The 12,146-nt window shown below is 42.1% G+C and overlaps 1 protein-coding gene across 2 annotated transcripts in view; it reads left to right on the top strand.

Moving 5' to 3' along the window:
* LOC118400992 (PH and SEC7 domain-containing protein 1-like) overlaps positions 1 to 12,146 on the top strand; it is a 73,565-nt gene that overhangs the window by 50,680 nt on the left and 10,739 nt on the right. For both annotated transcript variants that reach the window (XM_035798071.2, XM_035798088.2), the window contains 5 exons: positions 4,958 to 5,149; positions 5,439 to 5,519; positions 5,627 to 5,739; positions 5,885 to 5,943; positions 6,151 to 6,240. In XM_035798071.2, coding sequence (XP_035653964.2) covers positions 4,958 to 5,149; positions 5,439 to 5,519; positions 5,627 to 5,739; positions 5,885 to 5,943; positions 6,151 to 6,240 — 535 coding nt within the window. The remainder of the gene's footprint in view (positions 1 to 4,957; positions 5,150 to 5,438; positions 5,520 to 5,626; positions 5,740 to 5,884; positions 5,944 to 6,150; positions 6,241 to 12,146) is intronic.

The raw sequence follows: 12,146 nt of genomic DNA, 5'->3' as shown, positions 1-12,146 counted from the left end.
CTCAGCATCTGTGGATTGTGTGTTGACTGTTCTCGTGATGCAGCACAACCAGTTTATGAAACTGCGGTCTTGGGGACATAAGATGTTGGCTTGCCAATTTTTATACTTTACAACCAACTTTACAACCAACGTTTTAAGAACAAATAAACTCAGCCCCCTTCTACTCCTCTCCCCACTCGCCTCAATTGTGTGGATCATCCTGTTAGAGGGGGTGACTCAAAGGGCCAGTGGAATGAACCAAACACAGCACATGGATGGGGGTGTTCTATATCCTGAGATCGGTTGCTACCTTACTGTGGAGGTTTGAGAGGAGTCCTGTGTTTGAGGAGAAACTCTTGATTTAAAACATGGTGGACCACTAACCAAGTGACCATTCTGTTAGATCGAGGTGGGCAGATTACTTCAATTTATTTGGATGGGGAATCACCCACTGTAAATGCATGGGCATGTCTGCAATGCATGTATGTAATTCTACTATGTTGTTGTAGGAAGGACTTGCTGACAGTTCCATCCATGCTCTTAAAGTGGCTCTCTGATTATTTTCTCAAATGTCTGCAGAGACAGAAGTCTGACTTTAGTGAATTTGATTTGTGGGTGTAGTTTGTAAATGGAAATGTTTAACCTTTTGAAACATCTCTCTTTTATAGAGAATTTCTTCTATTGTGGAGATGTATCTTGTCCTTACATGACCCATATCTTTGCACACAGATACTCCAGCAGTAAAGAGCTTATAGTAAAGTACTGCATTAACTTTATTCCAGAAATTCTCTGGCACATTTCCATTTCAGAAGTACAATAAATAGAGAATAATTTTAGAGACAACCCAAAAAGCACCAACATTTTTACTTTTGTCACTTTATTAATAAAGGTCTACTGTTGGGAATAATAATTGTCAATGCATATATTATGTTATGAGCTGTAGTAGCACATTCATGCATAAACACCTTTTTTGAGGTTGTTCATCCAGTTGAGAAATAGAGGGGGGTCCATGTTTAGATCCTAAATAGACATGTTGATACTCAGGCTGCTTTTTATGAGTGTAAGAAATGCTTGCTGAGCAATTGAGCAAATCCAGGGCACTTCCCTTTAGAGACACTAGCTTTAAAACAGAGTTCGTCTCTGCGTACTGCATGTTAAAATATATGTACGTTGAAAGGCTTGTATAGTTAAAATTAAAGGTTGACCGATTAATCGGAATGGCCGATTAATTAGGGCCGATTTCAAGTTTTCATAACAATCGGAAATCGGTATTTTTGGACACCGATTTTGCAGATTTGTTTTTCTTCCCATTTTTTTCTTATTTTTCCCCCATTATTATTATTATTATTATTATTTGACACCTTGATTTAATCTTTATTTAACCAGGCAAGTCAGTTAAGAACACATTCTTATTTTCAATGACGGCCTAGGAACGGTGGGTTAAATGCCTCGTTCAGGGGCAGAACGACAGATTTTCACCTTGTCGGCTTGGGGGATCCAATCTTGCAACCTTACAGTTAACTAGTCCTTGTGCACTCCACATGGAGACTGCCTGTTACTCGAATGCAGTAAGCCAAGGTAAGTTGCAAGCTAGCATTAAACTTATCTTATAAAAAACAATCAATCAATCATAATCACTAGTTAACTACACATGGTTTATAATATTACTAGATATTATGTAGCGTGTCCTGCATTGCATATAATCTGACTGAGCATGCAAGTATCTGACTGAGCGGTGGTAGGCAGAAGCAGGCGCGTAAACATGAATTCAAACAGCACTTTTGTGCGTTTTGCCAGCAGCTCTTAGTTGTGTGTCAAGCATTGCGCTGTTTATGATATCAAGCCTATCAACTCCCGAGATGAGGCTGGTGTAACCGAAGTGAAATGGCTAGCTAGTTAGCGTGCGCTAATAGCTTTTCAAACGTCACTCGCTCTGAGCCTTGGAGTGGTTGTGTCCCTTGCTCTGCATGGGTAACGCTGCTTTGAGGGTGGCTGTTGTCGTTGTGGTCCTGGTTCGAGCCCAGGGAGGAGAGGGACGGAAGCTATACACTGGCAATACTAAAGTGCCTATAAGAACATCCAATAGTCAAAGGTATATGAAATACAAATGGTATAGAGGGAAATAGTCCTAGAATTCCTATAATAACTACAACCTAAAACTTCTTACCTGGGAATATTGAAGACTCATTCATGTTAAAAGGAACCACCAGCTTTCATATGTTCTCATGTTCTGAGCAAGGAACTTAAACGTTAGCTTTCTTACATGGCACATATTGCACTTTTACTTTCTTCTCCAACACTTTGTTTTTGCATTATTTAAACCAAATTGAACATGTTTCATTATTTATTTGAGGCTAAATGGATTTTATTGATGTAATATATTAAGTACAAATAAGTGTTCATTCAGTATTGTTGTAATTGTCATTATTACAAATAAATAAATAAAAATTGGCCGATTTGAATCGGTATCTGCTTGTTTGGTCCTCCAATAATCGGTATCGGCGTTGAAAAATCATGCCCACTTCCCATGACAATAACCTTACCACTTATATATCGTTAGGCTGTATGTATTTTTAGATATACTGTAGACCTAGTGTAAATGTGTATTATTATAGTGTCACCATCTTTATTGCAAAAATAAATACAAATACAAACAACTTTAGATTACATAGTAATTGGACAGAGGCAATAAAGTGTCCGTTGATCAGCATAGCAATTGATAAAAACAGAACCTCGTTCGCAAAACACATGGTTCTTAGCACATGTCAATATTACACAGCTAAGCTAGCGTTACAGAAATCCGAAATGCAGACGGACTCGATAGACCTCTAATGTAAGTGACTGTGTCCAACACACCGCTTGTCAGTCAGCCCAACCACTCACTGGACCCATATGTTCACTTGGCTACGCATGCCTCTCTCTAATATCAATATGCCTCGTCCATTACTGTCCTGGTTAGTGATTACTGTCTCATTTCACTGTAGAGCCTCTAGCCCTGCTCAAGATGCCTTAACCAACCACGTTGTTCCACCTCCTACATATGCGATGACATCACCTGGTTTAAGCGTCTCTAGAGACTGTCTCTCTCATCATTACTCAATGCCTAGGTTTACCTCCAATGTACTCACATCCTACCTTACCCTTGTCTGTACATTATGTCTTGAATCTATGCTATCGAACCCAGAAACCTGCTCCTTTTACTCTCTGTTCCGAACGTGCTAAACGGCCAGTTCGTATACTCTTTAGCTGTACCTTTATCCTACTTCTCCTCTGTTCCTCTGGTGATGTAGAGGTTAATCCAGGTCCTGCAGTGCCTAGCTCCACTCCCACTCCCCAGGTGCTCTCATTTGTTGACTTCTGTAACTGTAAAAGCCTTGGTTTCATGCATGTTAACATTAGAAGCCTACTCCCTAAGTTTGTTTTACTCACTGCTTTAGCACACTCTGCCAACCCGGATGTCTTAGCCATGTCTGAATCCTGGCTTAGGAAAACCACCAACTAACTTACGAAATATAGTTACGAAATATTTTGACAGATATGATTAAATTAAGAAATACAGACAGGCACCACATTACTAAGACAACAGCTCACTCAATCAAGCCTGATGGTCTTGTAAGTATAAAAGCAGTGGATAATGTCTTCGTATAGTGTGTGTGAAGAATCCAATACTTTACCTTGTATGCAGTACAAACCAAGTTATTGTGGGAGCATCTCCACGAAGAGTATGAATTAGGCAGTTTGAGAAGGTTTGAATCCTAAGCTACCTGCCAACACGTTTAATGTACAATAGACCAACATAGCTACTGTAGCACAGTGCCTTCATAAGGTATTCATACCACTTAACTTAACTTATTCCATGTTTTGTTGTTACAGTCTGAATTCAAAATATATTATATTTATTTTTTTCTCACCCATCTACACACAATACCCCATAATGACAAAGTAAAACATGTTTAGACATTTTTTCTAATTTATTGAAAATGAAATACAGAAATATCTCATTTACATAAGTATTCACACACATGTTAGAATCACCTTTGGCAGCGATCACAGCTGTTAGTCTTTCTGGGTAAGACTAATAGCTTTGCACACCAGGATTGTACAATATTTGCACATTATTCATTTAAAAATTCTTAAAGCTGGTTTTTGATCATTGAAAGACAACCATTTTCAAGTCTTGCCATAGATTTTCAAGCCGATTTTTAAAAAAAGTCAAAACTGTAACTAGGCCACTCAGGAACACTGGTAAGTAATTCCAGTGTATATTTGGCCTTGTATTTTAGGTTATTGACCTGCAGAAAGGTGCATTTGTCTCCCAATGTCTGTTGGAAAGCAGACTGAACCAGGTTGTCATCTAGGATTTTGCCTGTGCTTAACTCTATTCCATTTATTTTTATCATAGAAAAACTCCCCAGTCCTTGCCGATGACAAGCATATCCATAACATGATGCAGCCACCAAACAATTCCACCTTGACATTATGGGGTGTTGTGTGTGTGTGTGTAGGCCGGCCAGTGACACAAAATCTAAATTGTATCAATTTCAAATTCTGGCTGTAACAAAATATAATGTAGAAAAAGTTAAGGGGAGTGAATACTTTCGGAAGGCCCTGTAGGTCAAAGCTGTGTGATGGAAAACCTTGGTAGAGCATGTGTAAAGTAGGCATTGTGGTGCTCATGTGAATTTCCATTCTTTTTTAGCTTCAGACCAATGCCTACTTGTCACTTAAAACAGTTTCTTTAGTTTTTAATATAAATATGGCACCTTCCAGTGACAACCATCTGCTTTACTGTGTGCCAAGTTTGACAACAGTATGATTTTACTGTTGCCCTGTTCTTGTTCTTCCTTATTCAGTTGGTGAAATGTAATACAGTTACATTTGAAACAGAACCTAACGTTTCTGGTCTACTAGTTTGTTACCCAGCTACCTGTTATAATAGTGCTATAACAGCATCATCTCTCCTCTTGTCGTCTGTCAGGGAGAAGCAAGGCCACTGGGCTCCAGACCCGCTCCCACAGCAGGACGTGGGCGAGCGCTTAGCCCTGGGCAGCACCGAGGCCCTGGCCAACGGCAACAAGGCTGACCTGCAGGCTGCGAAGCGCCTAGCCAAACGCCTCTTCAACCTGGATGGCTTCAGGAAGTCTGACGTGGCCAGGCACCTGAGCAAGAAGTGAGTATACTGGAGCAGTTCGAGCTGTAGCCCTCCCTTGGGTCCTTACCATTCAATGTTTGCAGATCTATTAGGTGGAAGCGGAATCTTTACCATTACATTGCATATAACTATCCAGACCACTCCGATATGCTATCGTTGAGGGGTTAGGGCCAAGATAAGGATAGGTAGTGATTTGGGACCGGTTGTACATAGGCCAGGTACCTGTTCACTTTTCTCTGCCTTTGTCTTTTGTTTACCTTTCATGCACAGTAAGTGTGTGTGTGTGTGTGTGTGTGTCTTTTTGCAGTAATGAATTCAGTCGGATGGTGGGAGAAGAATACCTCAGTTACTTCAACTTTTCAGGCCTTACTATTGACCAAGCGCTAAGGTAAGATATCTTTCAGTGGAAATGGTTCAAATGTAGCACAATGACCTAGTCATCCCCCACCCCCCCAATGAATATTGAACACTCACAATGCTGTATGGCATCCGCAGAGCCTTCCTGAGGGAGTTTGCCCTCATGGGAGAGACACAGGAGAGGGAGCGAGTGCTGGCCCACTTCTCTAGGAGATATCTACAATGCAACCCCAATGCAATACCCTCTGAAGGTAAGACGGGGACGAGTGTCCGTTCCAAGGTGTCAACGTAGCAGACACATTACCAGTAGGGGCCACTGGGAGGGGGGGGGACAGGACTCTTCCACTGATACTGCTCAAGAACTCACTGAAACATCTCTCTTTCTCCCTGCTCCAGACGGTGTCCATACCCTGACCTGTGCTCTGATGCTGCTCAACACAGACCTGCATGGCCATGTGAGTACCTGTGGGGGAGCCAGGGGCTAGAGAGCTGGGGAGGGCTCATGTTGAAATGTGGTTTAAAGAGCTTAATGTTCTCTAGTCAAAGAGAAAGACCATTAAAACAATGTGATATATACCCTATAACATATACAGCGGTGGTTTGTCCTAGAGGGGTCCTTAAGGAGACAGTGCGAGTGAAGGTGCCCCTTTCTCCCTCCTCAGAATATCGGCAAGAAAATGTCCGTCCTGCAGTTCATCGGTAACCTGGAAGGGCTAAACAACGGAAAGGATTTTCCCAAGGAACTGCTCAAGGTGTGTTGAATTAGTTAAAACATACTATAGAAACGATATATATGTGTCGAACCATGTGCATACAACCACATGCGTACAGTGGGACCCTTGTTTCAGCTGCATGACCTCTATTTGACCACATGATCTCTTGATATCCATGAATCGGTTTCCGGGTTTTCCAGATAGTGTATTGTTGACGTCAGAGTAACTTGCACCACTGATCAGATGATATTGAGAGAGGCATGTCCTAAAGGGTGCCAGAGAGACATAAACATTTCTCACCCTCAGCAGCCTCCACTGCTGAGGGGAGGACGGTACCATAATAATGGCCAGAACAGAGCAAATGGAATGGACTCAAACACATGAAATCCACTGATTCTGCTCCAGCCATTACCACTAGACCGTCCTCCCCAATTAAGATGCCACCAACCTCCTGTGCCGCAGATAGTGTGTGTTTACAGGCATGATCCAGCATGATATATTTCCTTCCTGTTATAGTGGGAGGGGTTTCTGACTCTAGGGAGTTTCTGGTCTGTTGACCACCTCTGAGCTGTTGTGTGAACAGAGCCATATTGTATAGATCAGAGAGAGAGAGCCAACATGTTTTACCTCCCACTCGCTCTCCTTCCTCTTGTCCTTCCACTCTCTGCCTCGCTCCTGTGAACAGCATCACCTCCTACTCCCTTGTTTTCATCTCTCCCTCCCTCCATGTCTCTGTGTTTATTACAGTCTCTCTCGCTCTCATTCTGTTTAGGTATCATGTCACCCCATGGCAGATAATTTTCCATCTGCCTGCCTGTATTCTTCGCTCGTCCTCCATTTTATTTATCAGGTTTCTCTCTCTCTCTCTCTCTCTCTCTCTCTCTCTCTCTCTCCCTCTATCTATCGCTCCTCTGCTCCTCTGCTCTCTATCGCTCCTCTGCTCTCCGTCTATGGTGTTCCTATCTCTGTTCCACCTACCTCTGTGGGAGCTCAGCCCAGCTGCCTGCAGCCCACAGAGGTGGCCAAGCTGTGTTCCTCCTCAGGCTCTCTCAGTTAACTATTCATATCACCGCTGAGTGCTCCATGAACTATTATGGGACGCTCCACAATCGCTTGTGTGTCACGATCTTTCACAACAGACCGACCAATTTCCTATATCCATCTCTTCATTCATCTCTGCATCCATCCATGTTTTTCATCATCCATCCATGTCTTTCATCATCCATCTCGCCCTCTGTAATGGTTTGCGCTGGTCTGTAAGGGGTATTAAAGCAGCACAGAGAGATTGTCCAAGTCAACAGGTGGTGTCTATTGGTGCAGAGAGGAGGCTGCTACAGAACAGTAGTCAGTGGTGCAGGGCTCATATGGTAAATTACTGGCGATGGGTGAGAGGGAGGACAGGCATCTAAGTAAATGGGAATTTGGCTGTCACATGGTAACCCCTGCTGTGTTGAGCGTTTTGTCATGGTATTATCATACAAGGCGTTACAAATCACTGTCTCCCTTGCTTTCTGCTTCCACCCTTTTCTCTCTTTCTATGTTTCTCTCTCTTTCTCTCCATATTCTTCTCCATATCCTCTATTTTTCATAACTTAATTGTCAGTATTTTGTGTAAGGTATGAGTAATGTTGCTGTGTCTCTTGGGTGGTGATTATGCAGGTATGTTAATGCAGACAGTGTGGTGTACGTTTCCCCAGGAAATGATCTGAGCGTCAAGGGCGTAGTTCTCTGTTGCTGCGCTGCACAGCACAACTTGTTAAAGTGGAGAGGTTCACTTTGCTTCAGTTTTATTCCAAAAAGCTCTATATCAATTTTCAGAAATGTTGGTAAATTATTATCCTTTAAATAACTTTTGAAAGAGATTGGTGATGCTATATATCCGCTTCACTCTCAGAGAAATAAGTACTGCTAGGTTTACACAGTCGAATGTCACAAATAACTGTTAAATAAAAAAATAATTAAAAAAATGTACAAATGATACATTTGTGACATCGGTATAATTAAAAAATAATAATAATAGTAATACAGTAATGAGATCTGTTTGTAAAACGTTTTTTTTCCCCCCCAATTTCGGGATTCTGATCTTGTCTCGTCTCTGCAACTCCCCAATGGGCTCGGGAGAGGCGAAGGTCAAGTCATGTGTCCTCCGAAACCTGACCCGCCAAACTGCACATCTTAACACCCGCTCTCTTAACCCGGAAGCCAGCTGCACCAATGTGTCGGAGGAAACACCATTAAACTGATGACCGTAGTCAGCCTGCAGGCACCCGGACCGTCACAAGGAGTCGCTATAGCGCGATGAGCCAAGCAACCCGCCCCCGACCAAACTCTTCCCCTAACTAGGACAACGCTGGGCCAATTGTGTGCCGCCCTATGGGACTCCTGACCGGTAATGACGCCGCAACACTGCGATGCAGTGCCTTAGACCACTGCGCCACTCGGAAGGCCTGTGGCACAGCAATTTGACTCGACAAAAAACTGTTTTAAGGTAAGATGTAAAGCCCTGTCAACAGACAAACTCCTTTGTGGTTCATCCCCTGTCATTCTCTGTTAAGACAGCTGCTTCCTTTGATTTTGGGGTGGATGAAATAGGACTTCTGTATGCTTGTCAACTCCCTACTATCCCACAGGACTCACACACACACACACACACACACACACACACACACACACACACACACACACAGACAGACAGACAGACAGACAGACAGACAGACAGACAGACAGACAGACAGACAGACAGACAGACAGACAGACAGACAGACAGACAGACAGACAGACAGACAGACAGACAGACAGACAGACAGACAGACAGACAGACAGACAGACAGACAGACAGACAGACAGACACACAGACACACAGACACACAGAGACACAGACACACAGAGACACACACACAGAGACACACACACAGAGACACACACACAGAGACACACACACAGAGACACACACACACACACACACACATGCAGAGAGACACACACGCAGACACACACACACACACACATGCAGAGAGAGACACACACGCAGACACACACACACACACATGCAGAGAGAGACACACACGCAGACACACACACACACACATGCAGAGAGAGACACACACACACACACAGAGACACACACAGACACATGCAGAGAGAGACACACACACACACACAGAGACACACACAGACACAAACAGAGAGAGAGACACACACACACACAGAGACACACACAGACACAAACAGAGACAGATTGCAGTGTGCGTTTTCAGAAATGGTGAACTGCTGCTCCTCTCCTTCCCAGTGGAGAGGTGCCATGTGACAGTGTAGGGAGGTGTGCCTGAAAGGAGGTCAGGTTTAAGTAAAGCTGCAGAACTCAGGGAAGCACTGAAGCTTATAAGGCATCTGGGTTCTAGAACTATCTGACAAACGGAGAGTGAGTGAGTGAGTGAGTGAGTGAGTGAGTGAGTGAGTGAGTGAGTGAGTGAGTAGAAGTAGGGACAGACAGAGGGAGAGAGAGGAGGCCACTTGATGATTATGAGTATCATAAAATGATACATCTTATTTATGTTAGTCAAACTAAACCGCCTCCTTTTGAGTATGAACATGTTGTTTGTCTTCTACTCTGCACAGTACAAACGCTAGTACGGTACCACCACCCTGGAATTATTTTTAGCCATTACCAGATTGAGGGAGGCTCAGACGGAGGATTATTTTCCTCAGTGACCTGGAAATGTTAGATCTCAATTTGGAGTTTGATGCTTTAGGCGTATACAGTTGAAGTCGGAAGTTAAAACTCGTTATTCAACCACTCCACAAATTTCCTGTTAATTTAAGTCGGTTAGGACATCTACTTTATGCACAACAAAAGTAATTTTTCCAACAATTGTTTACAGACATATTATTTCACTTATAATTCACTGTATCACAATTTCTGTGGGTCAGACGTTTACATACACTAAGTTGACTGTGCCTTTAAACAGCTTAGAAAATTCCAGAAAATGATGTCATGGCTTTAGAAGCTTCTGAAAGAAATCAGCCAAGACCTCAGAAAAATAATTGTAGACCTCCAAAAGTCTGGTACATCCTTGAGAGCAATTTCCAAATGCCTGAAGGTACCACGTTCATCTGTACAAACAATAGTACGCAAGTATAAACACCATGGGACCACGCAGCCGTCATACCGCTCAGGAAGGAGACGCGTTCTGTCTCCAAGAGATGAACGTACTTTGGTGCGAAAAGTGCAAATCAATCGCAGAACAACCGCAAAGGACCTTGTGAAGATGCTGGAGGAAACATGTAAAAAAATTATCTTTATCCACAGTAAAACGAGTCCTATATCGACATAACCTGAAAGGAAGAAGCCACTGATTCCAAAACTGCCATAAAAAAGCCAGACTACGGTTTGCAACTGCACATGGGGACAAAGATTGTACTTCTTGGAGAAATTTCCTATGGTCTGACGAAACAAAAATCGATCTGTTTCGCCATAATGACCATTGTTATATTTGGAGGAAAAAGGGGGAGACTTGTAAGCCGAAGAACACCATCCCAACCGTGAAGCACGGGGGTGGCAGCATGTTGCGGGGGTGGCAGCATGTTGCGGAGGTGTGTACTTTGCTGCAGGAGGGACTGGTGCACTTCACAAAATAGATGGCATCATGTGGTAGGAAAATTATGTGGATATATTGAAGCTACATCTCAAGACATCAGTCAGGAAGTTAAAGCTTGGTCGCAAATGGGTCTTCCAAATGGACAATTGACCCCAAGCATACTTCCAAAGTTGTGGCGAAATGGCTTAAGGGCAACAAGTCAAGGTATTGGAATGGCCATCACAAAGCCCTGACCTCAATCCTATAGAAAATTTGTGGGCAGAACTGAAAAGCGTGTGCGAGCAAGGAGGCCTACAAACCTGACTCAGTTACACCAGATATGTCAGGAGGAATGGGGCAAAATTCACCCAACTTATTGTGGGAAGCTTGTGGAAGGCTACCTGAAATGTTTGACCCAAGTTAAACAATTTAAAGGCAATGCTACCAAATACTAATTGAGTGTATGTAAACTTCTGACCCACCTGGGAATGTGATGAAAGAAATTAAAGCTGAAATAAATCATTCTCTCTACTATTATTCTGATATTTCACATTCTTAAAATAAAGTGGTGATCCTAACTGAGCTATGACAGGGAATTTTTTACAAGGATTACATGTCATAAATTGTGAAAAACTGAGTTTAAATGTATTTGGCTAAGGTGTGTGTAAACCTCTGACTTCAACTGTATATATATTTGTTTAGTAATGGTATTACATTATGTTCTATACATTGCTCATACCATAGGTGATCATTTTCTGTCCTTTATTTGTACAGCTTAACATCTCAGGCCACAACTTAGTAGAATTATCTGTAATGCAGACTATGAATTACTGTATTATAAAGGCACCATTGTGTCATACTTCTACCTACAGTCAGTGATGGAAAAAACAACAAACGTTCATACTTGAGTAAAAGTAAAGATACCTTAATAGAAAATGACTCAAGTAAAAGTGAAGTCACCCAGTTAAATACTACTTGAGTAAAAGTCGAAATATTTGGTTTTAAATATACTTAAGTATCAAAAGTAAATGTAATTGCAAAAAATATACTTAAGTATCAAAAGTAAAAGTATAAATAATTTCAAATTGCTTATATTAAAAGAATCAGACAGCACAAATCTTGTTTTTTAAAATTTAATTTACAGATAGCCCACTACAAACACAGACATATTTTACAAATGAAGCATTTGTGTTCAGTGAGTCTGCCAGATCAGAGGCAGTAGGGATTCCCAGGGATGTTCTTTTGATAAGTGTGTAAATTGGGCCATTTTCCTGTCCTGCTAAGCATTCAAAATGTAACAAGTATTTTTGGGTGTTGGGGAAAATGTATGGAGTAAAAGGTATATTATTTTCTTTACGAATGTAAAAA

Source organism: Oncorhynchus keta, chromosome 2 (genome assembly GCF_023373465.1).
Source record: "Oncorhynchus keta strain PuntledgeMale-10-30-2019 chromosome 2, Oket_V2, whole genome shotgun sequence".
Classification (NCBI taxonomy): domain Eukaryota; kingdom Metazoa; phylum Chordata; class Actinopteri; order Salmoniformes; family Salmonidae; genus Oncorhynchus; species Oncorhynchus keta.
This window is presented reverse-complemented; position numbering and strand designations above follow the sequence as displayed.